The sequence below is a fragment of the Belonocnema kinseyi genome, chromosome 5 (assembly GCF_010883055.1).
Source record: "Belonocnema kinseyi isolate 2016_QV_RU_SX_M_011 chromosome 5, B_treatae_v1, whole genome shotgun sequence".
Lineage (NCBI taxonomy): Eukaryota > Metazoa > Arthropoda > Insecta > Hymenoptera > Cynipidae > Belonocnema > Belonocnema kinseyi.
This window is the reverse complement of record NC_046661.1, coordinates 147,029,280-147,057,135: the sequence shown is the minus strand read 5'-3', so window position 1 is coordinate 147,057,135 and position 27,856 is coordinate 147,029,280. Positions and strand designations below refer to the sequence as shown.

Below are 27,856 nucleotides of genomic sequence, written 5' to 3'. Positions count from 1 at the left end.
TTCAGAACTTAAAATAGACTGTTACAATTAAAAAATTGTCTTTAGGATACCTTTTGCTTAGCAATGGTCACAGGGACACATTTTGAAATAAAAATTGTTAAAGATCAACTGTAATTGTTCATTAATGTAACTATAGAAAATGTTTTGTTAGAATAATTTAGATTAGAAGAATTTTCAATATTCTGGTTTCTAAGAATAGTTTTCATATATTTCATGATAGTTAGTATAAAAATAATGGGGTTCATAAATCAGTATATATAATACAAATTAAAATAGATAATATTTAAATAAAAGAAAATTAATTTGATTTATTTATTATCATATTTATTTATTTATTCTGCAATAGAAATTAGTATTTTAAATTAATGATTATCTGCTGTATGAAGTTTTCCCTAGTTTTCTTTGAAATTAAAACTGACTTGGCTTAGTTTAGAATATTTCAAATTGTTTACTTTTGATATATCAAAATTTAATTCGCATACATTTTTATAAAATAATTTTTTTCACATATTGAATAAACTCATATGTGCCGCAAACATGAACTAGATGTACAAAAATTCATTTTGTTTTTCGAAGAAAATGTTTAATCTACGGTAAAGAATTACTTTTTGCATGTGTACTGTTTGTCAATAATTTCAAAAACACCGGTTGAATCTTCGCCAATGAGCGACTTCGAATAATTGCGCATGCGTAGAAAACAGCCACTTCTGGACAAGTTCTTCTAAAACCTAATTTGTAAGTAAAATTCCCCTTTTTTTAATTACTCTCAGTATTTTCAGTGATATCTTGCTACAAATTTTTAAACAAAAAACATTGCCTCAATTGATTTATCCAATATTTAACGCCGAATTACCAAATGACCCGCCATTCATTCGCGATCAGAGCGCCACCGCGAACTATAATCACCACCAACCTATGTTTAGTACTTTCACAAATTTCCCCAGACTTTTGCAACTGCTCCAAATATTCCCTTTCTTACTAAAATACGTAAGAAGTATCTCAAATAAGATTTTACTTATCCTCTAATACTTTTTTGATCTATTACTCTGTAAATTTCGTAGCCAAAAATAGAAAATAATTAGGAATTTCGAAAAAACTCTCCTGACATTCGTAAGCAACTCGCAGATTAGATTGGCCAGCCTGGCACCGCTGATCGTCCATGTTTAGTATGACGTCGGGGCTGGGTGTAGCTTAAAGTTAAACCGTTCGTGTGTTCTTTTCGAAAACGCGAGAAGAAGCCGAAAAAACGAGTTTTTCCTGATGCTGGGCCTCTGCTGAGTTAAATGCGCGTAGCAGCTACACCAGGTGTTTGTGGTAGTGACTTAATTCGTAGGAACTTGGCGGAAAGTAGTGAAGTGAGTAGTCGCTCTTTCGTCAAAAAGCAGCGAGCATGAGCGAGGAAAGTAATCCTCGAACCCTCTACGTGGGGAATCTGGACGCCTCGGTGTCAGAGGACCTTTTGTGCGCCCTGTTTTCCCAAATCGGGCAAGTCAAGGGATGCAAGATTATTCGGGAACCCGGCAACGACCCTTATGCCTTCGTCGAGTTCACCAATCACCAGTGTGCAGCCACGGCGCTGGCCGCCATGAACAAGCGCCTCTTCCTCGACAAGGAAATGAAGGTTAGCCCCGGCATCTTTTTATTCCTTTTTACATCGCAATCTTCATTTCTAAATCAAATTTCTCCAGGAAAAATTCGATTTTCACCCCCACCCTTGACCCCTGGAACAAAAAATCACGTTTTTTGACGCGATACGATTGGCGTGTGTCCATTTTACTTTGTCACGGCGATTCTTCAATATGCGCGCGAAAAACGGGGCTTTCGGGAAAGTTTTTGGTGACGGGGATTTTATTTGTCGCGGGTCTTTGCATTTTTTAAGTGGGGGGGACGAATTTCGTTGATCTTGGACGGTTTTGAGGTTCGGCGAAATTTTAGGAGCATGGTGGTTCGTAGGTGGTTGACACGTTTTTTTTTTTATGCCAAATCTAGGTTTTCTATTAGATGAGTGACAATGTTTTCCTAGCCAAGGGTCAAAGGTCGAAATAATTTGTTACAATGTTTGCTGTTTATGAAGAACGTGTTTTTTAAAATGATTATGAATCATATTTTTTCGGTGATATAATTTTATCAGCGTTTAAAACTAAACTTTTAACAACTTCCTAACTTGCTTATGCTTACGATTTTCTTCGACAAGGATTTTTTATGATGTTTTTTGAAAGTCAAAAATTGAATTATTCAGCATTTGCAATTCAATCAATTGTTCTGCAAGTTTGTCAGTTTTATTCATGAAATTGTGCATTTTTCAAGAAACTTACAAAATGTTTTAAAATATAATTTAAAAAGTTAATAAAATTTAGACTTCAGACTTGTGAATTTTCATATATCGATTTCAAATATAGTGTTTTTATAATCTCATCATTTAGAAAAAAATTTAGTTATTGCGTTACAGAAGTTGTAAAATAATTTTGTTTTATAAAGTGTTCTAATTTTCTTTAGATTATATGATGTAATTTTTTGTCCTATGTGTTATAAAAGTTGTTTATGGACATTTGTGTATTGATTAAATATTTAGACTGTTATGACTTATTTTTTCAAGATGCTTCTCTTTTTTTTTGCAGTAAACTGTTTTAAAAATTTGAAAGTTGTCAGTTACTTTATAAAATAAAAAATTTAGAACGAAGTGTCGTCCCAAAATTTCGCCCTTTGCCAATTTTTAGGGACTAGACACATGCTTAAAAAAATTCAAATTATTTGAAGGCTTAGTTTGCTAATAAATTATATATTTTTAAAGATAATTGTAATTATTCTAACCTGTTTAACTTATTCGGATTTTCTAGCAGACTTTTATTTCACAAAATTTCAAATTCAAATGAGAATTTAAATCTTAAGTTTCATGATTGTACACAAAATAGAAACTTATAATAAAAAATGTAATTATTATAAACTTTTAAAATTATAATTTTCCTTATTTCAATAATTTACAATTTATTGATCAGTCTACAATGATTGAAAAATGGGGAATTTTCAATATAAAAAACTTAATTGCTTTATGATAGTCGATTAAAAACCGACAATACATAAATCTTTTTCGTATTTTTAAGTTTAATTGTTTCTTTTTGCTATTTAGATTAAATATTTTTTTTTCAATCTGAATAAACAATATCATTTACAAATTTTATTTCTTTCAAATATTTAAGGATAACCTGAAAGTCCGGACCAGGATTCCTTAAACAAAAGTAATGTAAGTCGATGAAGTTTTGTAATAATTCCAGATGCCGTTTTTATTTTGGCGCCTCCCTCAAGAATTTATGCTTTAAGGTGCATACCTACATTTCTAAAATAGAAAACCGATTATTAAATTTGTTGATTATTAAATTTGTAATTGTTGAAATACACCTGATTTTTAAAAATAATTATGAAATATGAATGCTCTAGGAACTAGGCACTTCGTTAAACACATTTTCACATTTCTCAGGTTAATAGATTTTGCTGGCATTCGAACTTTAATCCCTTTCAAAGTTGAATGTAGAATTTGTCTTTTAATGTATTAAGAAAGCAAAAGTAGAGTATTAAAATCAAAAAGTAAGTGATACAATGTTGGTGTGTATCCTCTAATTTGATCATTGATGGATTGAATGAATAATAACGCAAATTTAATTTGACTTCAGGTGAACTGGGCTACGAGTCCAGGAAATCAACCGAAGCAAGACACGAGCAATCACCATCACATTTTCGTGGGTGACTTGTCGCCAGAAATTGAAACACAAACTTTGAAGGAAGCTTTCGCACCTTTTGGCGAGATCAGCAACTGCAGAATTGTGCGAGATCCTCAGACTCTTAAAAGCAAGGGATATGCATTCGTTTCTTTCGTGAAGAAGTCGGAGGCAGAAGCTGCGATCACGGCTATGAATGGACAGTGGCTAGGTTCTCGTAGCATCAGGACAAACTGGTCGACGCGAAAACCACCGCCGCCGCGGTCGGAGAGACCAAGGCATGCAAACAGCAGCAAACCGAATTACGAAGAGGTAATTTTTTTCTTTTTCTTTTTTTTTTTGACAAAATTTCAATAATAAGTGGCAGCCACTTTCCAAAAATTCAACAAAAAAATCTATATTTTTCTATTATTTCGAAAAAATTACGACCTTTTTTCAGAATTGTCCGCTAATGTCACTATTTATTTTATTTCTTTGACAAATATTTGGGATTTCTTCGCTATTTGTCCGACTTGCCACACTATTTTACTTTTTTTTTTTTTTTAATAATGACACTTTTTCTAGTATTTCAAGAGAAACATTACACTGAAGATACTATTTTCAAATCAAGCAGACCTATTTTTTTAATTTTTAAAGAGAAAGTAATCACAGAGTGTCACCTATTTTCAATTTTCTCACCATTTGTCACCTTTTTTTTAATGAATTTGTCAAATTTTTCTACAATTTTAGGGTTTCTCAACTTTTGTCACCTTTTTTTCATTTGAAAAAGTAATATTTTATTTTAAATTAAAACTTGCATACCAAATACAGTTTTTATTACACTTTCCTAATCGACGATTCTTGAACGAAATGATAGAATTTTCAAACAAAAAAGATTCAACTTCAACCGGGAAGAGTTGCATTTTCAAACATAATTTTTAATTTTTAATTTCAAAAGATGAATATTTTACATGTCAGTTTAATTTTGAAGCAAGGAAGATGAATTTTCAACTAAAAATATGAATTTTCTAACAAATAGCGATTTTTACACCAAAAGGATGGATTTTCTATCAAAAAATACAAGTGTTTAATAAATCTTTTGAAATTTCGATAAAAAAAATTACTTTTTAAGAAAATAGTTGAATTTTTAAGCAAAAGATGAATTTTTAGCCAAAAGGTAATTTTTTTTAGCAAATAGTTGAATTTTCCACCCAAAAAGACGATTTTTCAAGTAAAAGAGAATTTTCAATGCAAAAAGGAGAAATTTTCGAAAAAAAAAACAATGTATTTTTAACAAAACAGTTGAATTCAGATAAATTCTGGAACAGAAATATGATACTTTTTTGTTTTTGATCAAAAGAACTAACTTTCACTCAAAAACGATAAATTTTGAACTAAATAATAGATTTTTGGAACCAAGAGAATAATTCTAAACAAAAAAGACGACTTTTTAAGAAACTAGTGGAATTTTCAATAAAATCATTAAAATTTCAACGAATTTGTCGAGTTTTTAACTAAACACCAAAAATATAATATTAGACTTCAATAAAAATTATTAACTCTCTAACATAAAAGGTGAATTTGTAACAACTAAAATAAAAGATTTTCCAACCAAAAGATAAATTTTCAACCAAAAAATATTAATTTTCTACAAAAGTATAAATTTTTGACCAAAAACGATGAATTTTTCAAAACAATCGTTGAATTTTCACAAAAAGTATGTTTTTTTAATTCAAAGAGATTATTTCTTAAACAAAAATACAATAATAGACTTTTTAAATAAAAGGAATTAATTTTCAATCAAAAAAGATAAATTTTAAATACAAAATTCTGAATTTTTTTACAAAAGTATAAATTTTCGACCAAAAACGATAAATTTTTCAAAACAATCGTTGAATTTTCACAAAAAGTATGTTTTTTTAATTCAAAGAGATTATTTCTTAAACAAAAGTACAATAATAGACTTTTTAAATAAAAGGAATTAATTTTCAATCAAAAAAGATAAATTTTAAATACAAAATTCTGAATTTTTTTACAATAGTATAAATTTTTGACCAAAAACGATAAATTTTTCAAAACAATCGTTGAATTTTCACAAAAAGTATGTTTTTTTAATTCAAAGAGATTATTTCTTAAACAAAAATACAATTATAGACTTTTTAAATAAAAGGAATTAATTTTCAATCAAAAAAGATAAATTTTAAATACAAAATTCTGAATTTTTTTACAATAGTATAAATTTTCGACCAAAAACGATAAATTTTTCAAAACAATCGTTGAATTTTCACAAAAAGTATGTTTTTTTAATTCAAAGAGATTATTTCTTAAACAAAAATACAATAATAGACTTTTTAAATAAAAGGAATTAATTTTCAATCAAAAAAGATGAATTTTAAATACAAAATTCTGATTTTTTTTACAAAAGTATAAATTTTCGACCAAAAACGATGAATTTTTCAAAACAATCGTTGAATTTTCACAAAATTATATTTTTTTAATTCAAAGAGATTATTTCTTAAACAAAAATACAATAATAGACTTTTTAAATAAAAAGAATTAATTTTCAACCAAAAAAGATGAATTTTCAAACCAAACAATATAAATATTCTACCAAAAACGATTACTTTTTAACAAAAGACTTTAATTTTCAACAAAATAATTAAGTCTTTAACTAAATAGTAGAATTTGTAACCAAAAAGTAGAATTTTGATTCAAAAAAATGATATATTAAAAATTCCACTACTTGGTTGAAAGTTGAACGAATTTTTTTTAATTTCGTTGAAGATTCATAATTTTAGTTCTAAGTTCGTTTTTTGGTTAAAAATTAAATTAACAATTCTTTTTGTTGATGAAAAGGTTTTTTTCTCAACTGTGAATTCAAAATTTTGTTTATAAGTCAACAGATTAATTGTAAATAAACTTTTTTGTTGTTATTTTATGTTCTCGTTTTCAAAATTAAATTATTTTATAGAGAATCAGGCCTTTTGGCTTGAAAATTCAACAAACTGTTTTTTGTTTTTCATTAAAATATTGTTGTGGAAATATCAACTTTAACATTTTTTGATAAGCCTTAATATTTTGTTGTTGAATATTCAACAATTTGGTTAACATTATTTTTTTAATTCTTTACTGAAAAATTTTTCTTTGTAGAAAATTTATTTTTTGGTAGAAACTTCATCTCTTTTTAAATTTTGGATTGAAAATGCAACTTCTTAGTTGAAGATTTATCTATTTTGGTTGAAAATTAGACTATTTTATTGAAAATTAAAAAGTTTGGTATAAAATTCAACTATTTGGTACAAAATTAGACTTTTTTTTGAAGAAAATTCGTTTTCATTGCTGTTTTTTTAAATTGAAAATTAATTTTCGTTGATAGAAATTCATCTGCTTAATTTTTTGGTTAAAAATTGAACTTTTATGGTTTAAAAATGCAGACTATCTGATTTGCTTGAAAATTTAACAATTTGGTAACGGATTGAATTGAGAGATAAAAAATTGACCGTTCTTGTAAAAAAATAGTTTTTTTTTTTTCAATTGAAAATTAGTTTTCAGTGAAAATTTAAATACTCCATTTTTCAGTGTGTCCGTTTTAATCGGTTTGCAACAAATTACAACGTTTTTGTTTGTCTTATTTAAAAGTTACCTATTTTAGAAAAAATGTCACTTATTCACCTTTTTTGACGACAGTAGGTACTGTGTTTACTGAGAAAGATAAATTTTCAAGAAAGTACATAAAATTTTAATCAAATAGTGGAAATTTTTTTCCCGGTAGATTAATTTTCTGGTAAGAAAGGCGAATTTTCAACACATTACGTACATTTTCCGCTAAATAGTTTGTGTCACGAATGCGATTTATGTACAAATTTTATTTGATTCATTTTTAGTTTATATTTTTATCATTTTTTAATTTTGTAAACGAAATTTAATTTAAAAATTTTGAATTTTCATTGAGCGGAAATAATTTTCAATTCAAAAATTTTAATTTCTACAAAATAGTTTATATACCTGGAAAACCTAGAAATTTCAGGATGTTTTTAGTCTGTTTTTTTTTTCAAGAAAGTATTTAATCTTAAAGAATTATAATATAAAATTCAATAAATACGATTCTTCATTTTAAAAAGTAGCTTTATATCACTTTTTAACTATTTTGTCGAAAACTCTTTTTTTTTCATTTGAAATTAATTTTTTTAATTGAAAGTTTAACTATTCAATTTTTGGTTAAAAATTGATCATTTTTTATTGAAAATTCAAGTATTTTGTTAAAACTGCTTGTATTTTGTTTAAAATTTACCATTAAAAAAAATATATATTTTCCCTTTCCTGACAGACAAATTTTTCATGGTTAAAATCAATCAATGTTAAAAAGTCGTCTTTTTTTGGTGAATTAAACTGTTTTTGAATAAAAATTAAAGTCTTTTTTTTATTGAAATATCAGCTATTATATTTTTCGTTTGAAATTCATCTTTTTTGGAATGCAAATTTTATTTTTTGTTTAAAAGTTAAACCCTTGCGTTAAAAACTCATTTTGATGTTGAAGGTTTATCATTTTAATTAGCTGAAAGTTAATTTTTTTCGAGAATTTAATTATCACAGTTGAAAATTTAACTATTTTGTTGAAAACTGTTTTTTTTTTTTTTAATTTTTTTTTCTGAACTTAAAGTAATTATTCTAGTTGAATATTCCATCACTTTGGTTAGACATTCATCTCTAGCATAAAATTATATTTTTAAGTTAAAATTAGCTATTCACTTTTTGTTTGAAAATGTATCTTTTTTTAGTTGAAAAATCGTCTCGTTAGTAGAAACTAATTTTCCTTGTTAAATATTCATACTTTTTTTTTAAATTCATCAAATCAAGTTTAAGATTTTTCTTTAATTTTTCATTTTGTTAGCAAATGTAATTATTTAAAAAAATTAGAACTATTCCATTTTTTGTTGAAAATTGATACTTTTTAGTTGATAATTATACTTTTTGGTTGAGAATTCGCTTTTTTAGTTGAAAATTAAATTAATTCTGTTAAAGACTCATAATTTTTAGTTTAAAATTTGATTTTCTCGTTAAAAGTTCAACTATTCCAGTTGATGATTACTCATTTTTGTTAAAAATTCATTTGTTTGGGTAATTTTTTTTTTCTGAATCTGCGACCATTTTTGGTTAAAAATTTATTTTTTAAATTCAAATTAAAACTATTTGGTTGAAAAATGGTCTTTTTTGGTTTAAAATTCAACTATTCCAGTTGATTATTCATTATTTTTCTTGAAAATTCAAGTATTTCAATCAAATATTCATAATTTTATTTGTAAATTGATCTTTTTGGTTGAAAATTTAACTAATTCAGTTGAATATTCCATAATTTTATTTTGAAAATCCATCCTTTTGGTTTAAAGTTCAACTGCTTCAGTTGAAGATTTATCATTAAAGTTGAAAATTCATCACTTTAATTGAAAATTTAACTATTTTCTTGAAAATTGTTTTTTTTTTTTTTTTTTGAAATGAAAATTTAGCTATTTTATTTAATTTTAAAGGTGGATTTTTTTTATTTCTAAATTCAACTATTTCGTTAAATATTTATATTTTTTTAGTTAAAAATTCAATTAATTTATTAAAAATGTATGTATTTTGTTGAAAAAACATCTTATTATTTTGTTGAAAATAAAACTACTTGGTGGAAAGTTACATTTTTTTTAAAGACCATCATTTTGGTTTAAAATTTATCTATTGCAGTTAAAGATTTATAATGTTAATTGAAAATTCACCAGTTTGGTTGAAAATTTGCTTCTTCTGATTGAAAATTAATTATTTTAACTAAAAATTGAACTATTACGTTTTTGGTTGGAAACTGATTTTTTTTTTAGTTCAGAATTTAAATATTTGGTTGAAAATTGTTCTTTTAGTTTTATTTCAGTTATTCGGTAATTAAGAGGCAAATTCAAGAAATGAATTGTTATGTCTTCAGTATTACTTAATTATTAAATTAATCGATAGTACCTATATATTTAAGAATGCCTTGTAATATAATTTGACAACACTTTCTAAATGAAACATTTCAATTTTATCCCTAAAAACTTAAAAAAAAAGCATTATTTATTATAAACTCGCGAAACTGTATAAATATTTCGAGTTCATTATTTTAAAAAATGCAAAATATTTGAATGGACCCGTACTGTAAGAAATTATACCTTGAAAAAACTTGTGATACTTGTGAAAACCTGGAATTGTCAGGGAATTTTCTTCCAGGATTTGAATAGACTCCCTACAGTTGAATTTTATATCAAACTGTAAAATTTTTAAAGCTAAAATCATGAATTTTCTATAAAACAGTTAAATATTTAACCCGAGAATGTGACTTTTCAACAAAAAGTTAATTTACAACCACTAAATTGATGAATCTTCAACCAAAAAATAAACTTTTCAAAAAGAACTATCAGAGAAAACTTTAGCAATTCATATTTCAATAATAAAAAAAAGTTTTGTGAAGCGGGCAAGCGCCCTCACTTAAAACGTTTCGTAGGAATGGGTACGTATGTTAGTTTTGAGTTAAATTTGTGAATAATTTTTTTTTTTTTTTACCGTTGATCCTAGGAGTTTATAAAGACATTTTTCTGCTTTTTGGGAATTTATTAATCAAAAGCGACACCATGCTGAGCATTTAGCTTAGGGGTTTCAGTATTTTTTCTTGTATTAGACACTTAAAATTCATCTCCATGCAACAACTGAAGTCGTTAGCCCTAAAAATTGTTGCGCCAGGCTTGCTGAAAGGGCTACATTTTTATGTATTTGCATAGCAGCGCTATGCTGAACATTTTCCTCAGGTTTCTTAGTAATTTTCCTCGCATTAAGCACGCAAAACACAACTCTATGGAAAAAATAAAGTCGGTTGATCCTAAAATTTTGGCGTTAGGTTGGTAAATAAGCTGTATGTGACAAATTTTAAACAAAAACACTTTGTTTTTAAACAAAAAATTGATTTTCTACCAAACAGAGAGGAATTTAAAAAAACACAAAAACTGTTAATCATTTAGATGAGTTTGAGACCAAGAAGATTAATTTTTTCTATCCAAAAAGGCGAATTTATAACAAATTCCATCAATTTCCATCTAAATACTTTGAACAGTGAATGTGATGTTAGTTCAAATTTTATTGGAATAATTTATAGTTTACATTATTTTCGTTTCTAATTTTTTTTTAAAATAATAGTTAAGTTTTTTTTAATAATAGTAGTTAAATTTTCATTGAGAAAAATTTACATTCAATAAAAAAAAGTTTTCTACAAGAGTTTATTTTACACCAAAAACCTGAGTTTTATACCAAATGTTGCTTAATTTCAAGACAAAAAGAGTAGTTTTCTATAAAACAGTTATATTTTCAATCCGAGAAATTACTTTTGAATAAAAAAAACATCGAATTTTTAACAACAACAAAAAAATGAACTTTCAACCAAGTTGTTAAATTTGCAACATGAAAAGGTAAATTTTAAAAGAAAAATGTAGCAGGTGATATTTCAACAAAAAAAGGTCTGGATGAAAATAAAAAAAATATAAACAGTTGAATTTAACCAAAAGAGACGAATTTTTATTAAGTTACATAAACTTTTAATCAAATTTTACAATTTTCCTCAAAGAAGATTTAACTTCTGTAAACAAAATACAATTTTCTACAACACAGTTTAATTTTGTAGCAAATACACGAATTTTATATTAAATATTTTTAAATTTTCAAGTTAAAAACACTAATTTTCTGTAACAAAGTTGATTTTTTGACCAACAGAATTAGAATTTTTAACAAAATAAATCAATTTTCAAAGAAATAGGTATATTTTCCACTCAATTTTTGAGTTTTTGAGCTTTTGGAACTAATTTCAAATGGAAAGAGAATGATTGTTAACCAGGTAGTTCTATTTGTAAATAAAGAGGTGAAATGTGTACAGGAAGAGATGAACTTTCAAACCAGGAAGACGAATATTCAACATAATAGTTATATTTGAGACCAAAAAAAAAAATTGTTCAGTCTAGAAAGAAAAAATATCAAATTGTTGATTTTTCAAACAAAAAAGACCAGTTTTTGATTTAAAAAAAAGTTGAATTTTCAACGAAGAATGATTAGTTATTAAAATTGTTAAATTATCAACAAAATAAGTTAATCTTGAATCAATAATAATATTTTTGTAAACAAAAAAAAAAAGAATTTTTAACCAGAATTATTATTATTATTATTATTAGTCTTCAACCGAAGAGAATGAATTTTCAACCAAAAATAATTGGATTTTACTTATTCATTTAGAATTTAAGTAGGAAATTAATTTTAGATAAAAAAGAATTTTCTGCAAAACAGTTTAATTTTGTATCAAATATTGAAATTTTTATACAGAAAAATGTATTTTCTACCAAAAAATACGACTTTTCAACTAAGTAATTCAATTTTTTACCATATTTTTTAATTTTCGAGTCGAAAATAAAATATTTCTACAAAAAAGTTGAGTTTAAAAAAAAAGTGAATTTTCGATTTTAAGAAAACAGTGAAGTTCAATTTTCAGTCAAGAAGTATGACTGTAACTATATTGTTGATTTTTAAACAAAATTATTCTATTTTGAACCAAAAATGGTACAATTTTTTATTGGGTTCTATTAATTCAGTTCTCATTTAGGCGAAAAAATAATGGAATAGGGAAAAGAGAGGAAGCACGCGATAAATAAAAAGGAATTTTGATAATTAATAGACAAAATATGACATTTAAATAAATATTGAAGTTCATTTTTAATATTTTTTAAAGCTGTTAAAAAAATAAAAATTTTACTTAAAAAAGTATAGTGAATTTCCCGTTTCTTTTTAGTTCGGAATATACACTTTTAAATTTCTCTTACTATTTTTGGCAGAAAGTTTTTTTTTTATTTAAAATTCTACTATTATATATTTGGTTCAGAATTCATCCTTTTTCGGTAAAAATTTAATTATTTCATTGAAAGTTACACAATTTTGTTTTGAAAATTTGTTATAATTTTCTCATTTTGGTTTGAAAATTCAACAATTTGATTGAATTTCTTTCCTTTATGACTAACGAACTTGTTTTTGGTTGAAAAATCTAAATATTTTGTTGAATACTTATGTTTTTGGTTTGAAAATGCATCTCTTTCATTAGAAATTCCACCTCTTTTGGTTAAAAGTGGAACTGTTTGGTTAAAACTTGAACCGTTTTCAGATAAAATTAACTTTTTTGTTGATAATTCAACTGTTTTGTAGAAAAATCGTAATTTTGGCTCGAAAAATCTAAACTTTGGTAGAAAATTTAACTATTTGGTTGAATATTCCTCTTTCTTGACAGATAATAAGTTTTTCTGGTTAAAACTACATTGTTTGGTTGAAAATTCGTTTTTTGTTGATCAAATCAAACTGTTTAAAAAAATATAATTAATTCTTTTTCTTTTAATTATTTAACAGTTTTGTTGAAAACCTTATTTATGGTCCAAAGTTCAACAATTTTGTTGAACTTTTGTCTTTTTTTAAATATAAAATTCATCTTCGTTGGCTGAAAATTCAACTGTCTGATAAAAAAATTCTTCTTTCTCCCTTAAAAATTCAACTTTTTGTTTGAAAATGCAATTATTTTTGGTTGAAGTTTAATCTTTTTTAAATTTCGAACATTTAATTAAAAATTTAACTTTTTTTTTGAAAATGTATCTCTTCTGGTAAAAATTTAATCTTTTCTGGTTAAAAATGCAACTGTTTGATGAATAATTGATAATGGATTTTGGTTGACGAGTTAACTATTTTCTTCAAAATTAATTAATTTTATTTTGAAGATTCACCATTTTATTTGGTAATTCATCTCTGTTTGAAAATTCAACTATTTTGTTGAAAATTCTTTTCTTTTTTTTTAACTAACAATTCTTTTCTCTTAACAGAAAGTTGAACTATTCCATTCTGGGTGAACAAATTTTCTCTTTTTTAGTTGCAAATTCAACTATTTGGTTGATAATTAATTCATTATGACGAAAATTTGTGTTTTTAGTAAAAAATTCTTCTTGTTTGAAGATTCATTTTCCGGTTAAAAAATACAATCTGTTTTTATTTTAATTGCAATATTTTTACTTGAAACATGTTACCTACATTAATTTGATTTAAAAGAATTTATCACCCTATTTTTGTGAAAATCAATCTAACTGCCTTGTTTCCAGAGAATTTTAGACTGTGAAATTTGCAATATTAAAATTTTAAATTATTTTATTCGAAACCATCATGTTATGAGCTTAGTACGCCCCCAAAAAAATGAGCGTTAAGGCCATGTGACGAGTGGATCACGTGACCAGATTCCTACCTTACCCTCACTTTTTTATTTCCCAACTTATTTTCACACGATGCGCCAAAAGTGTTGAAAATTTGGGATTATAAATAAGGCGCACTAAGAAAGGTGTGCCTGGTCCTAAATTTGAATAATTATAAAAAAAAAGCAAAAAAAAAAATTATTTACAACAAAAAACTTTTTTCATAATTATCCAAATTTAGGACCAGACCCATCATTTGCAGTGCTTCTTGTTTAGTATGCCAAATTTTCAACTCGATGTGGTGTTTCGTGTGATAATAAGTTGGGAAATAAAAAAAGTCGCGGTAAGGTAGGAATCTGGTCACGTGACCCACTCATCACACGACCTTAAGATAGGTATTTTCCATATCGTCTTGCTAGCGGCAGTTAATTAGTTCCAAACGCCACCGCACAGTCAGTTAATTAGTTCCACCAATGATCACTGAAATATAACGCACAATGGATTTCTTTAATTTACTATACCAAATTTTACCTCGGAACGAACTACTTTCAAATCTCGCACCATACGGAATTACCAATCACAGCTCAAACAGGGAAGACCCATATCAATCGCATGTTTTCATCTATGACTAGGGTTCTTAGGATTTAAGTTTAGGTTAGATAACGAAGAATATGACAGAATTTAAGAGAACTTATTATTTTTAACCATATTTGTATTATTCAGGTTACATCAGCGGTTGAATATAAATTATTTTCTAGCTCAGACATATTCAGGAATTTAAAATATGCAAAGCAGTAGCTCATTAATTATTTAAGACTGTTAGACTGAAACTTTAACCTCAAAATGCAATTGCTTCACATTTGTTAATAATATTACTAATAATATTATTAATATAACTATAGAATATTTTATAAGCGGAATAAAACAGTGTTTCATATGCAAATTAAAAATTTTGAAATGTATTCATTTATTTCAAACAAAAAAAAAAAGAGTTTTTTTACTTTAAAAGATAGTTAATAGTTTAATAAAAAAAGAAAAATACAAATTTGCAACAAATAAAGACTTCACTCAAAAAATAAATAAAAGTGTATTTAAATTATTGATCTTTCAAACCAGAAGACAAATTTTCTTTACGAAAAAAGGAAATTTCTATATAAAAAATAATTTTTTCATGACAAAATTGAAACGCGAATTTTTAACTAAAAAAATATCATCTTAAAAAGTGGAAAAGTTCCATTTTCTGTTAAAAAATGAATTCTAAAAAAAAATTATTTTCCACTAAACAGTTAAATTTTCAACCAGACCTTCAATTAAAAAAGATTAATTTATAAGAAGATAATTAAACTTTTAACCAAAGAGATAACTTTTGAACTTAAAATATAAATGTTTAACAAAAAAAAGTGATTGCTTAACAAAGCGATTCAACCAAATGTTTTAAACAAATTAGTTGAATTATCGAGAAAAGGAGAAAGATTTTTAACCAAAAAGTTTGCATTTTCATACAAAAAATGAAATTTTTTCTATAACAGATGACGTTTTAAATCAAGAAGATAAATTTTCGGTTGAAAAAGATTTTAGTCGATTTTTCACGATCAAACTATGAATTTTTTAACAAGAAATAATTCTCTAGCAAATAGTTGTATTTTTATCAAAAAATATGAAATTTATTTTAAAGTAGAATTTTTTGTTACAAAAAAGTTGAGTTTTCATCCAAAAAAGATTCTAGTTATCTTAGTAACATAAAAAATTGAATGTTTATAACAAAAAAATAAATTTCTACCAAAAAAATTTAATTTTCAATCCTAAAAGATAAATTTTTAACAAAATAGTTAAATTCTCTACCAAATAGTTGCATTTTTATCCAAACAGACCGATTTTGTACTAAAACAGATGAATTTGTAATAAAAAACAAATTTTTTTTTTATAAGTGGAACTTTCCTCCGGAAAATATTTCAGTTCATTTTTCAGCACCAAAATATAAATTTTAAGAAAAAAAAAACACTTTCTACGAAATAGTTAAGTTTTCAAGAAAATGGTATAATAGCTTAATTAATAACCAAACAGTTATTGCATAAGAATAAGAGCCTTGGATCTTGAAAATTTTTGATAAAAAAGATTTTTATTTAATAAATAAATAATTTTTTTAAATTGATCTGTGCTTTAAGTAATAAAAAGTGAACAAAAACGATTTAACAAAACAATTTTGAATCAGTTCAAAATTTAAGAATTTTTATATTTTAATGTTAAAACTTAAACGGTTTTAATTTGAAAGTATTAGTCATTAAACAAATGTGAACGTGTGACTGAAAGAGTATAAAATGTTTTCAACTTGAAAATAATTTCATAATAATATATTCTTAATTAAAGGATTCTATTAAATTAAAAATATTGTTTCAGTCTGCAACATTCCATTTTAACCCATGCAATAAAAATTTTTTAATTAAACAAAGATTAATTATTGAATATTTAGCAATATTTGAATTTTTATTTAAGACAAGTAAATTGAAACCAAATACTTACAAGTAAAGAATCTTTAACTGAATTTTTTGACATAGAAAGCCTGCATTCGTTAAAATTTCGAAGATCCTTTAAACTTTGAATGTATAATTTTTATTATTGCATTTGAGAAATGCTTAATTTGTAAGTGAAATTAAAAAATGTTGATGTATAATTTACAAATGAACATTTGTAGACAAAATTTGAGTAATTTTAAGAGATATTCAGAAGTTTTAAAAAGATAAAAAATTATCATGCAAATTTTAGAAAGTTTTCTTAAAATCTTTTAGAATCTTTTTTGAAAATTTTGTTTAAATCTTTGAAAGACTTTTTAAATATTCTCTTCAAATCATTTTTCAAAACGAAAAATTGTTTTTAATTTTTGTATGAATCTTAAGAAAATGTTTTTATTCTTGGGGAGTCTTTCACAATTCTGGAAAAGAATCTAATTTGATTGTTTAAAATCTGCGAAAATCTACGTTTTGTTTTATATTAGGCTATCATTTCAAGTTTTACATTAAGTTTGAATCTTTTCAAAACTTCTACATAACTCTTCAAATTACTCAAATTTCGCCTATAAATAATAAATGTTCAATTGTTATTTATACATCCAAATTGTAAACAAATTTTCTAAAAATTGCAGGATTTTCCGAAAATTGTAGAAAAAATTCAATTCATTTTGACAGATATTTAGAAGTTCTGAAAAAAATTCACAAAATAATTTTAAATTTGAAACAAATTTAAAAATACTTCTAGATTTTTCAAGATTTTAAAATAAAATGTTGAAGCTTTCCAAGGATGTTTAAACTATTTGAAAAGAAAATAATTGAATTTCTGAGTTAAGAAGTGTTCAGTTAAAAGTTTTCTCAAATTTCCAATATTTCATGTTTCTAGCTTAAAACTCCATAAAATTATATAATTTTGAACATTTTGAAGTTCATTGGTTGGTTTTTGTAATTTAGAGCATTGGAAATGATAATGTGGATTTATATTTTTTTTTATATTGAAAAATGTTAGCTTCTTTAATTTTACACATAATTAAAAATTATTGAGCATTTGAGTACAAAATTTTTGAATTAAAAACTTAAATTTCAATTTTGAAAGTTCAAAATTTAACAGTTCCACTTTGAGTGCTTTCATTTAAAGCTCAGTTTTTATTACCTCAAGTGGAAAATTTTTTTAGCTTTAGAGTTCCATTTTTTTAAATTTCATCGACCGTGAAAAATGTTTGTGAACCGGGAAAATCCCGGAAAATGACCGAGAATTTATTTCGTCGATTTTTCTACTTTAATATGTTTAAGTAAATTTTTTATATATCTTAATAATAACTTATTAATACTTTATATATCAACATATTTATGTACATTATTGCTATCTACAATCATATCAGTTCATATGACGAGGAAGTTTCTCGCATCATTTCGTTAAAGTGATTTCGGACGCTTACTTTTTAGGGAGCTCTATAGGTTCATAAGGTATGGCGCTTTCGAATCAAATATCTTACATCACTCCTAGGATAACATACTTCTTAACGCGGGAAATTCAATTTTCACGAATATACTATTAACTTTAATTGACTTATTTAGCATAAATCTTGAGATCTTTATTTATAAATAGAGGTTAGAAAATAGTTTTAAAAAACGCAGGTCCCCTGATCCAAAAAAAAAATGATGAAGTTCATCTTTCTTTACCATTTATATATATAAAAAAACACATTCTCGTCATGAATAGTCGCCTAAATATAAAAGAAATCACCGCTGAGCAGATAACGGAATGCTCTGTATCATTTTTTTTTCACTTCGAAACTGGTTTTTAAAACACGTATGGTAATTACAATTTTGTTGTAAGAATGTTCTTTTAATTTTATATAAATATTATTATAAAAAAACGATGATCTTAATATTTTGGTGTTTATCAATTAACTGTAATTACAATATTTTACAAAAAAAAAAAGACTGATGGTAATAACGGTTGAAATGTATTTTTTCAATGTATTTCAAAGGATTTTAGGGAATTCCAGAGGATTTCCAAGGTTTTCTTTGGGAATTTCTAAATAATTTTAGGGAGTAAATGAATTGGAATGCAATTTTAAGGAGCTTCTAGGGATTTTATTTACAAGTATTTCAAAGATTTCACAAAGAAAATAAATATAGCACATATATTTAACTCAACTAAATGCATTTCACAAAGAGAATAATACAAATTTTAAGGGATTTAAAAATAATATTAATGTTATCAAAAGATTGCAAGGGATTTATATTAATTTTATGGGGTCTTCAAGATATTTGGTAAGATTTCATAAGATTTAAGGAATTTTAACAATTTTAAAGGATTTTAAAGTGCATATTGCATTTTAAAAGATTCTGAGGAATTTTATGAGATTTCAGCGGATTTCAAAGATTTTTAAGGAATTATGAAAGCTTTTAGGCTATTAAAAAAAATTTTAATTCCCTTGAATTTGTTCTAAGCTCATTATAAAGTTACTGAATTCAATTAAGTTTTTTCATTTTGAAAAATGTTTTTCCACTCATTTTAATTTTTTTTTTTAAATCACCCTATGGACCCTATTTTACACTTTTTTTGAACGATGAAACTATTTTATTACCATCTTCTCACAATTGTCTGCTACTGTCACTTTTTCTTCAAAAATATTTCTGAATTTCTTCGCTAATTGGCTACAAATGGTCTCAATGATGGATTTAGGGCCTTCCAAAATAATGAATTTTCAAGCCAAACAGACTAATTCTCTCTAAAAAAAAAAACAGCTAAATTTACAACTAGATAGTTAAATTTTTAATACAAAAGATGTATTCTCCACAAATTACGTACTGTGTCCATTAAAAAGTTTAATTTTCTACCAAATTGTTGAATTTTTATGCGAAGCAGAGGAATTTTCTACAAAACAGTTAAATTTTCGCCAAAAAATTTAATACTCGATATATAAGCCAAAAAATATCTAAATTTTTTTATTAAAAACAGTTGAATATAACCTTAAAGACGAATTTTCAACAATCTATTTGAATTCTCAACTAAAACAGATTAATTTTTTTTACCAAAAAATACTAATTGCTAACAAAATACATATATTTTTTCCCAAATAGTCAATGTTTAAACTAAGAGGATTAATTTTCTACTAAGAACACGAATTTTTGACATAATACATGAACTTTCAACCAAATAGTTGAATTTTCTACTAAAAAAAAATATTTTCAACAAAAATGGACTAATTAAACAAGAATTTTCAACAAAATAATAAAGTTTTTAGGCAAAGAGATGATTTTCTAACTAAAATCATGAATCTTCAACCAAAAACATTAGTTTTTAGCAAAGTACTTCCACCAATACTAATTTTCAACCAAAACTGGAATATTTAATATTTAAATCACAACAGATTTCAAGTTTAAATAAAAAATAGTTGAATATGACCAAAAAATACTTGAATCCTCAATTAAAACAGGTTAATCCAGAAAAGATTAATTTTTAACAAAGTACATACATTTTGAACCGAATAGCTGGATTCTCTACAAGAAGGGCGAATTTTCAACAAAATACGTAAATTTTTAAACAAATATTTGAATTTTCTACCACGAAAGTATAAAATTTCTACCAATTACATACATTTTTAACCAAATATTTTGAATGAGTCCAAATTTTATTTTAATAATTTGTAGTCTGTATTTTTTTTGTTTGCAAAGAATTTTAACTAAATAATTGAATTTTCAACCCTTCGTGTGTAAACTGGGTCTTTAAGGGCATGTGATACTTAAAAAATTATCGATTTTACCAGTTTTAGGTTCCCCTGTTTTTTTTTTTTTTTTTCTAGAATAATAAACATTTTGTCTTAAAAATTTGGCAATTTTTGTGGGTTAATTCCCAAAAAAATTGATTTTGCTAAAAATGTGTGTATTTTTCGAGGTTATGTATGTTACAATTCTTCCGGAAAACTTGGACGCGTGAATTCGGATTTAGTCAGTTTGCATCGCTCGTAGCGCCTCTGTGGAAAAATTCGAAAAGATAATTTTTTCAAAACGGGGTTTTCCTTGACTAATTTTCTCATTTCAAATAATTAATATTAAAATTCCAGCATTTTGATCTTGTGATACTTATAACATAGAATATTTTATAAACGGAATAAAACAGTATTTCATATACAAATTAAAATTTTTTTAAATTTATTAAATCAATTTAAACAAAAATGTCTTTTACTGTAAAAGATGGATTTTTAACAAAATACTGGAATTTTCAACAAAATAATTGAATTTTTAACATAATAGTTGAATATTCGACCTGAAAAAATACATTCCTAACAAAAAAGTTTCATAGTTTATATTTCAATGAAAAAAGATTAAATTTGTCCAAAAAAAAGAGGAATTTTAAAACTAAAAAACGAATTTTAAACAAATAAAGATTTTTCACTCAAGAAAAAATGTTTATCAAAATTATTCAACCTTTAAGACAAAAGACGAATTTTTTCTACAAAAATGGAATTTTCAAACAAAAAATATGAGTTTATAAAACGGAAAAGTTACATTTTCTGTTAAAAAATTAATAGCAAAAAAAATGTGTTTTCCACTAAACTTTCAAATTTTCAACCAGACCTAAGCCTTCAATCAAAAAAAATGAATTTTTAACAATGTAGTTTACCTTTCACCCAAGTAGTTGAATTTTCATTTTAAAAAGATTGATTTTTAACAAAATAATTAAATTTTTAACCAAAGAGTTGAATTTCCAACTTAAAATATCAAACAAAAAAAGTAATTTCTTAAGAAAGTGATAGAAAATTTTTTATTTAAAAAAAATTTTTTAATTCTCTACCCAATAGTTGCATTTTTATCAAAAAAGATTAAATTTCTCTTAAAGCAGAAAAATTTTTAATCACAAAAAATTTGAGTTTTCGTCCAAAAAAGATTCTAGTTGACTGCAAAATCAAAAATTAATTTTTTTATCGAAAAATAATTATCTACGAAAAAAATTGAATTTTCAATCGAAAAAGACGAATTATTTTAACCAAAAAGGATGAATTTTCAACCGAAAAGTGATATTTTTATTTAAGGAAGATGAAATTTTTTCTAAGACAGATGAATTAAACAAAAAAAAAAAACCTTAAACAAAATAATGAAATTTTCATCCAAAAAATATTCCAATTCACTATTTAACACTAAAATAACAGTTGTAAACAATTTGCATCCAAAATGGATGTCTTTTTGAGAAAATTATTAAATTTTCAACTAAATAATAAAATTTATTACTAAAATAGTAATCGGCAGAAGAAAGTTGTTGCGAAGTATCAAAATTTTAATCTGAAAATATTTCATTTTTAAAGTTTTTAACTTGTCCTATTTTTGAAATTTTAATGTTAAATTATTCAGATTTAAGATTGTTCAATTCAAAATAAAATCGTTCAATTTTTAATGCTTTGAAGTAGAAATGATAAAATTTCAATTCTTTCTAAAAAAATTCTCCATTAAAAAAAAAAATTTATCTGAAATTTTTCAATTTAGAACGCTCTTAATTACAAATAATACAGTTTTAATTCCTTTGAATTTTAAATTATTGAATTTTCAAATTTATCTTAAATCATTGAAATTCGATATTCTTATATTTAAAATAAAATTGTTTCATTCTATAAGCTTTAAATTAGAAATTATAAAATTTTAAACCTTGTTTGTAGGCAATCAAAAAAGTTGATTTTATAAATAAAAAATAATTATAAAATAAATAAAAATGCCCTTAAAGGAACAGTTGAAATTTTATATTGAAATTTTCCTCCAATATTTTTACTATATTTCAATTTTTGTTGACATCGGTTTAAAATTTTTGAATTTGGCAACTACTGAGGCATAAAGCACATACTTCGAGAAGTATCCCGGACTTTTTTCAGATTTTTTTAAAGCCTTAAAAATCTCGAAAATTTGCCTGATCCTTAAAAAACTCGATGCAAACACCACCGTGTCTCGAAAAATATAGTGTAAACACGCATGGTTACGCTAGAAAAGATAAATTTTTAACCAAAACTGATTTAATCTAATTTTTTCTGAGGAGAATTTACTTTCAATTTTAAAAAAATAAAAGAAAAAAATTTTCCCTCCTTCTGGCCAGAAATAAAAAAGAGGAAAGAAAAATAAGAATGTTAGTTTACATTGATTTTATTTTTATTTTCTTATATAAGAAATAAAAAAGAGAAAGAAATAAAAAAGAGGAAGAAGTTTTTTGTCTTTTTAAGATTGCAATGGGAACATTTTGTGGTATTTGTGCAAATTTGGTCGTTAGATTATTGGTTTTATTTTCATGAATTTTTCACATTAAATAGATTATTGGACGTTAAATAGGATTTTAAATTTGATATTAATTTCATTTAAATACCTGAAATTCTAATTTAAAAAAATAAAAATTTAAATGAAATAGTTTAATTTTGTATCAAATAATTGAATTTTATAAAAAATTGTAAGATTTTCAAGTCAAAATGACGGATTTTTCTATAAAACATTTGAAATTTCAACCCGATAATAGGAATTTTTGAATAAGAACCAGAGTGGCCACCAAATATAAATAAATTTTAAATTTATGATCTTAAAATTCTCCGATTCTTAGTTGAAAATTTAAACAAATAAGTAATTTCAAATTGAAAAATATTTTATATTCGAAAATTTCTAGAATGAATAATAATTCTGACGGAAGATTTGAAATAAAAAATTAAAAATTGAGTCTAAAATAAAAAAAGATGAAAATTAATCTGAGATTGATACATTAGTAAAAGGACACTTTCGCCAATTGTAAGTGGTTACAATTTTGATCAAGAACACGAAATTTTTAATTTTTTCCTTTTTTAGGTTTTAATTTCCAATTAAAATTGAATTGGTTAAACTTTGGAAATTATTATTAGGAATTTGAAAATAATTAATTTTTAAGCGATTTTAATTTACTTTCAATAATTGAAATGTGTCTGAGTCTAAAAAAGTTTTAATAACACAATTTTTGGTGACTTAAATTTTGTTCAGTTTTAAAGTAAGTTCTCATTTGTTTAAGTTTCATCGTTTGGGAGTATACATTTTTTGATTTTTAACGTTTCCCATTTAAAATTACTGTATGTTTCGAAAGGTAATTATTTTAAATAATTTAATTCATTTTTCATTTTAGAAAACGTCTTCTAATCAATTTTAATGTTAACTTGTAATTTTATTATCTCATGATAATTTAAAATTCTAGAATATCAGAAGCTTGGCATTTGAAAGATTCAATTTAGTTTTCAATATTAAATTGTCAAATTTTAACCGCTTTGAATTCAAATTATTTAAATTTAAAAGTCTTCAATCTTTAATTGTTTATGTTGAACACTTTCAATTATAAAGAAAACAATTTCAATTACTCTTAATTTTAAACTATCTAGTTTCTAAAATTTGAATTTTAAATATACCATTTTTAATGTTTTGACATTTTCATATTTTTAAGTTTTTAATCTAAGATCATTCTAATTTCGTGATTCTCCAAATAAAATTACAATTCTTTAATTTTTAGCGTTTCGGTTTAGAAATTACACAATTCAATCCCTTTTTCTAATTAAATTGTCCAAAATCGTTGGTATATTTTTTTTTAATTTCAAGAGCTTGCAATTCGAAATTTGTTGTTAGTGTGCAATATACACTTATCTTTACTTTCCTTTATTAGACACAACAATTTCATTAACCTTATTATTAAATGATTTAAAAATCAATTAATTTTTTGCAAAAAAGTTTGCTGACTTTGATCGACTTCCGCCATTTATAAGATATGGGAAAAATCGTGGGTTTTGCAATAAAAGTTTTTTTTTTCATAAACTGGGAGAAATCACGAATATTCACCGAGAAAGCCGGGAAACAAAAATTTTAAAAAAGTGGCCGCCCTGAAGAAAGTTATTTTACAAGCGATTAAGGGTAGACCGACTATTACTGGGACAACTTAAAAAGTATGTCCAAATACTGGGACAGTAATAAATGTCGTTGATTAACTTTTATAAACCAACATAAGTCATAAAAGTAAAAATTTTCTAGTATTTTTGAAGTTCTTTTGAATTTATTACCACTATTTATTTTTGTTCCGACAAGTAACACATTTAGTAAAAAAAATAATAAAAAATACTCCTCAAAATCTGTAAATGAACTGCTGCCAAATTCGCCATTTTTGTTGTATTTAAAAATTTTCCGCATAACTTTTATAGCCTTGTATTATTGAAATTTCCTACACTAATAGAAAAAGTAAAGTTTTTGCATATTTTTAATATGTTGAAGAATAAAAGAGCAAAAATGCAACTGTGATTAGAAAATTAATCTATTTAGGTTGATGCTTTAACAGCTTTATTGAAAATTCGTTTTTTTTTAATTAATAATTTTATACCACTAATTTTATACGAAAAAGGTGAATTCTAATCAAAAAATATAATCGTTGATATTTCAACGAAAAAATGTTTCAATTATTAGTTAAAAATAATTTAATTCATTTAAAAAAATAATTAATTAAAAAAAAATAAACGAATTTTCACCCAAACAGTTGGACTTGCAACCAAAACAGATAAAATTTCGACCAAAAGAAATGATTTGTCAACCAAATAAAATTAAAAGAAAAAAAAAGTATTTCAACCTGACAGTTGCATTTTTGCTTAAAAATATGAAATTCATAATTAAAAAGATCAATTTTTGAACAAGAAAGACGAAATTCCAAAAAAATATTTGAAATTTTAATCAAAAAGATTGTTCAGTCAATAAAATTGTCAACTGAATAATGAAATTTTTACCAACGAATAATTGAACTTATTTCAATACAACCAGACAGTTAAATTTGCAAGTAAATCGATCATATTAATCTTATTAATATTTATCATATTTAATAATCATCTACAATATTAAATGTTAATGCATACTTACTAATTTGATTAAATATTAAATTACTTATCTAAGGAATTGGCAAAATTTAAGATTAAAAATAGAGGTTTCAATAAACTACTTTAAACAACTTTTTTAGAATTAATAATCAATTAAATGTCAAGCGTGGAACTTAAAAACAATATTTTTAATAATAATGAATTTAATTTAATAATATCTTGTTATTTTGGTAAGAAAACTGTTAACATGTTCATATTAATTTGATTAAAAAATAGAGAAAAATAAATTCCTTACGATTTATAAAAATTGATTCTTGCTTTTTAATGCATTCTATAAGTGTAAGTTATTTGTACCATTTTATTTTGATAAACCCCATTGGATTTTCCTTGTCCCAGTATTGGCTTCTTGTGTCCCATTTAAGGGGATTATGTACCTTTTTGAGGGTAAAAATTGAAGAAATTTTGAAATTTTTTTGAAGGTTTGTTGCAATTATTTTATTACACTAAAGTTATTATTTATTAATTATACATGTTTTTATGAAAAACCTAGCGTTCTTTCTTAAAAAATATATAAATAATTAACGGAGTTATGGCAATTCTCTAGAAACCCTTTTTTTTAAAGCGGCTTGCGGTGACCACGATGGAAGTCCAGCAGGTCAACTGAAGCCAAAATACCGAAAAAATTTCATTAGTATGGTGTTATTTCTAGTTTTTTTTTTTAAATATTTGGTTTTTTCTGCTACAGTAAGGATTTTTTCAAAAAATTAATTTTTCGAGCTCTAAAAATTTAATTTAAAAATTCTAATCTGCAAAATTAATATTGGTGCACAAAAACCGAATCGTTCGCGAATGGAGCACAATCATCGCGAAAAATTAAAAAAAAAAAAAATTGAAGAAGATCGGTCAAATAGTTCTTGTGCAATCGCGGTCACAGCAAAGGAACTTTTGAAAAAAAAACACGTTTTCGAGATAATCGCATGCAATGTTTGAACTTGAGTGTATGTAAACATCGAAGTCCGCACCTCAAAACGCTGTTTTCCTATCGAACTATTGTTCGGATCTCTATGAAAATTTGAGAAAATGTTTTCCAGGAGGTTGTACTTTAAGATTCAGCATATAAAATTTATTTCGATTTTTTGAAAAAAAAAAGGTATATAACCCCTTAAGGATATACCTCAAAATTTTTGTCCCACTAATGGACGATCTGACCAGCTTTAAAAATATCCATTTATATTCATTAACTATAACAATAATAATGTATTTTCTGTTCTAATCCATCAAACAATGTATAAGTCACTTTATTGTAACGGTCTTTGTACAGAAAATTTTAATTCACCTTTTAAAAATTGTGTTTATGTGGGTTAGCTTTTCGTAATTGTCCCAGTAATGATCGATTTACCTTAGCTCCTACATTTTGTCCGACAGAGACTGTGAGGCCTGTTATCATGATGTTTGATTTGGTTTGTTACAGGTATATAACCAAAGTAGCCCAACAAACTGCACTGTATATTGTGGCGGTTTTACAAATGGTATCACAGATGAGCTCATAACCAAAACCTTCTCGCCATTCGGAACGATCCAAGACATACGGGTATTCAAAGATAAGGGGTATGCTTTTATCAAGTTTACGACCAAGGAAGCTGCGACGCATGCCATCGAGTCCACACACAATACAGAGATCAACGGTAGCATCGTCAAATGCTTCTGGGGAAAGGAGAACGGTGATCCTAATAGCGTAGGACCTAATGCCAATCAACAAGCTCAACAGGTTTGTTTTTCTCTATTTTCTCTATATTTTATTTATTTATATATATTTTTTCTTTAAATTATTTATTTATTTCCCTTTTACATTATGACTTTAAATAAATAAGTGTAGACTGGAATGATTGGAGCAGTTGCACGTCTTATATGGCATAAGAAGAGGTATCTCTAACAGCCATTAGACGTATGAAAAATGCTTTTGACAAATGTGGCAACACTGTAGTTAGCGCGAATAATAATTATGAAATGTTGTTGAACAAGTCGCGTGAGAGCAGTGAGCGTGCAAGTTCTGAAAATGAGTTGTGTTGATGCTTGCTTGTTGTTTTGTTATGACAGGAAAAGTTGAATGTCCTTGTGATCAATTCTTTGAAATAGATTGACCTCTCTTAAGGTGGTTTTAGCGTGACTCAGTGAGTCATATGAGAGTGTAAAAAAGTATTTTTGATTTACATGGAATCTTTTGTGTTTGAAAATCCGAAAATTAATTAAGATAGACATTTATGGCCGTCCCGCGATGTAAATCAGAAGAATAAATAAATTGATAAACATATATCCCTCAACGGTTTGCGTATTCTCGACCATATGACTTCTGAAAGAAGCAATGCGGCAACGTCGCACTCTCTCCAGTCTCCTCTCTAGTCCGCCATGTTCGAGTGCATGTGTATACACGAAATGTAACCTAACTGACTGTCATACGTTCAAGTATGATTGCGACGTTGCCAAGTGTTCACTGCTGCCTTCTTCGATCATGGCTACCGACGAAAGTCGACAGAGTTCTGATTTTTAGAAAGGTA

General features: G+C 25.4%; 1 protein-coding gene across 1 annotated transcript in view; it reads left to right on the top strand.

The window, feature by feature from the left end:
- The first annotated feature begins 1,168 nt into the window (after positions 1-1,168).
- LOC117172497 (nucleolysin TIAR) overlaps positions 1,169-27,856 on the top strand; it is a 37,951-nt gene continuing 11,263 nt past the window's right edge. The window contains exons 1-3 of the mRNA XM_033360494.1: positions 1,169-1,621; positions 3,669-4,025; positions 26,773-27,069. Coding sequence (XP_033216385.1) covers positions 1,391-1,621; positions 3,669-4,025; positions 26,773-27,069 — 885 coding nt within the window. The 5' untranslated portion in view covers positions 1,169-1,390. The remainder of the gene's footprint in view (positions 1,622-3,668; positions 4,026-26,772; positions 27,070-27,856) is intronic.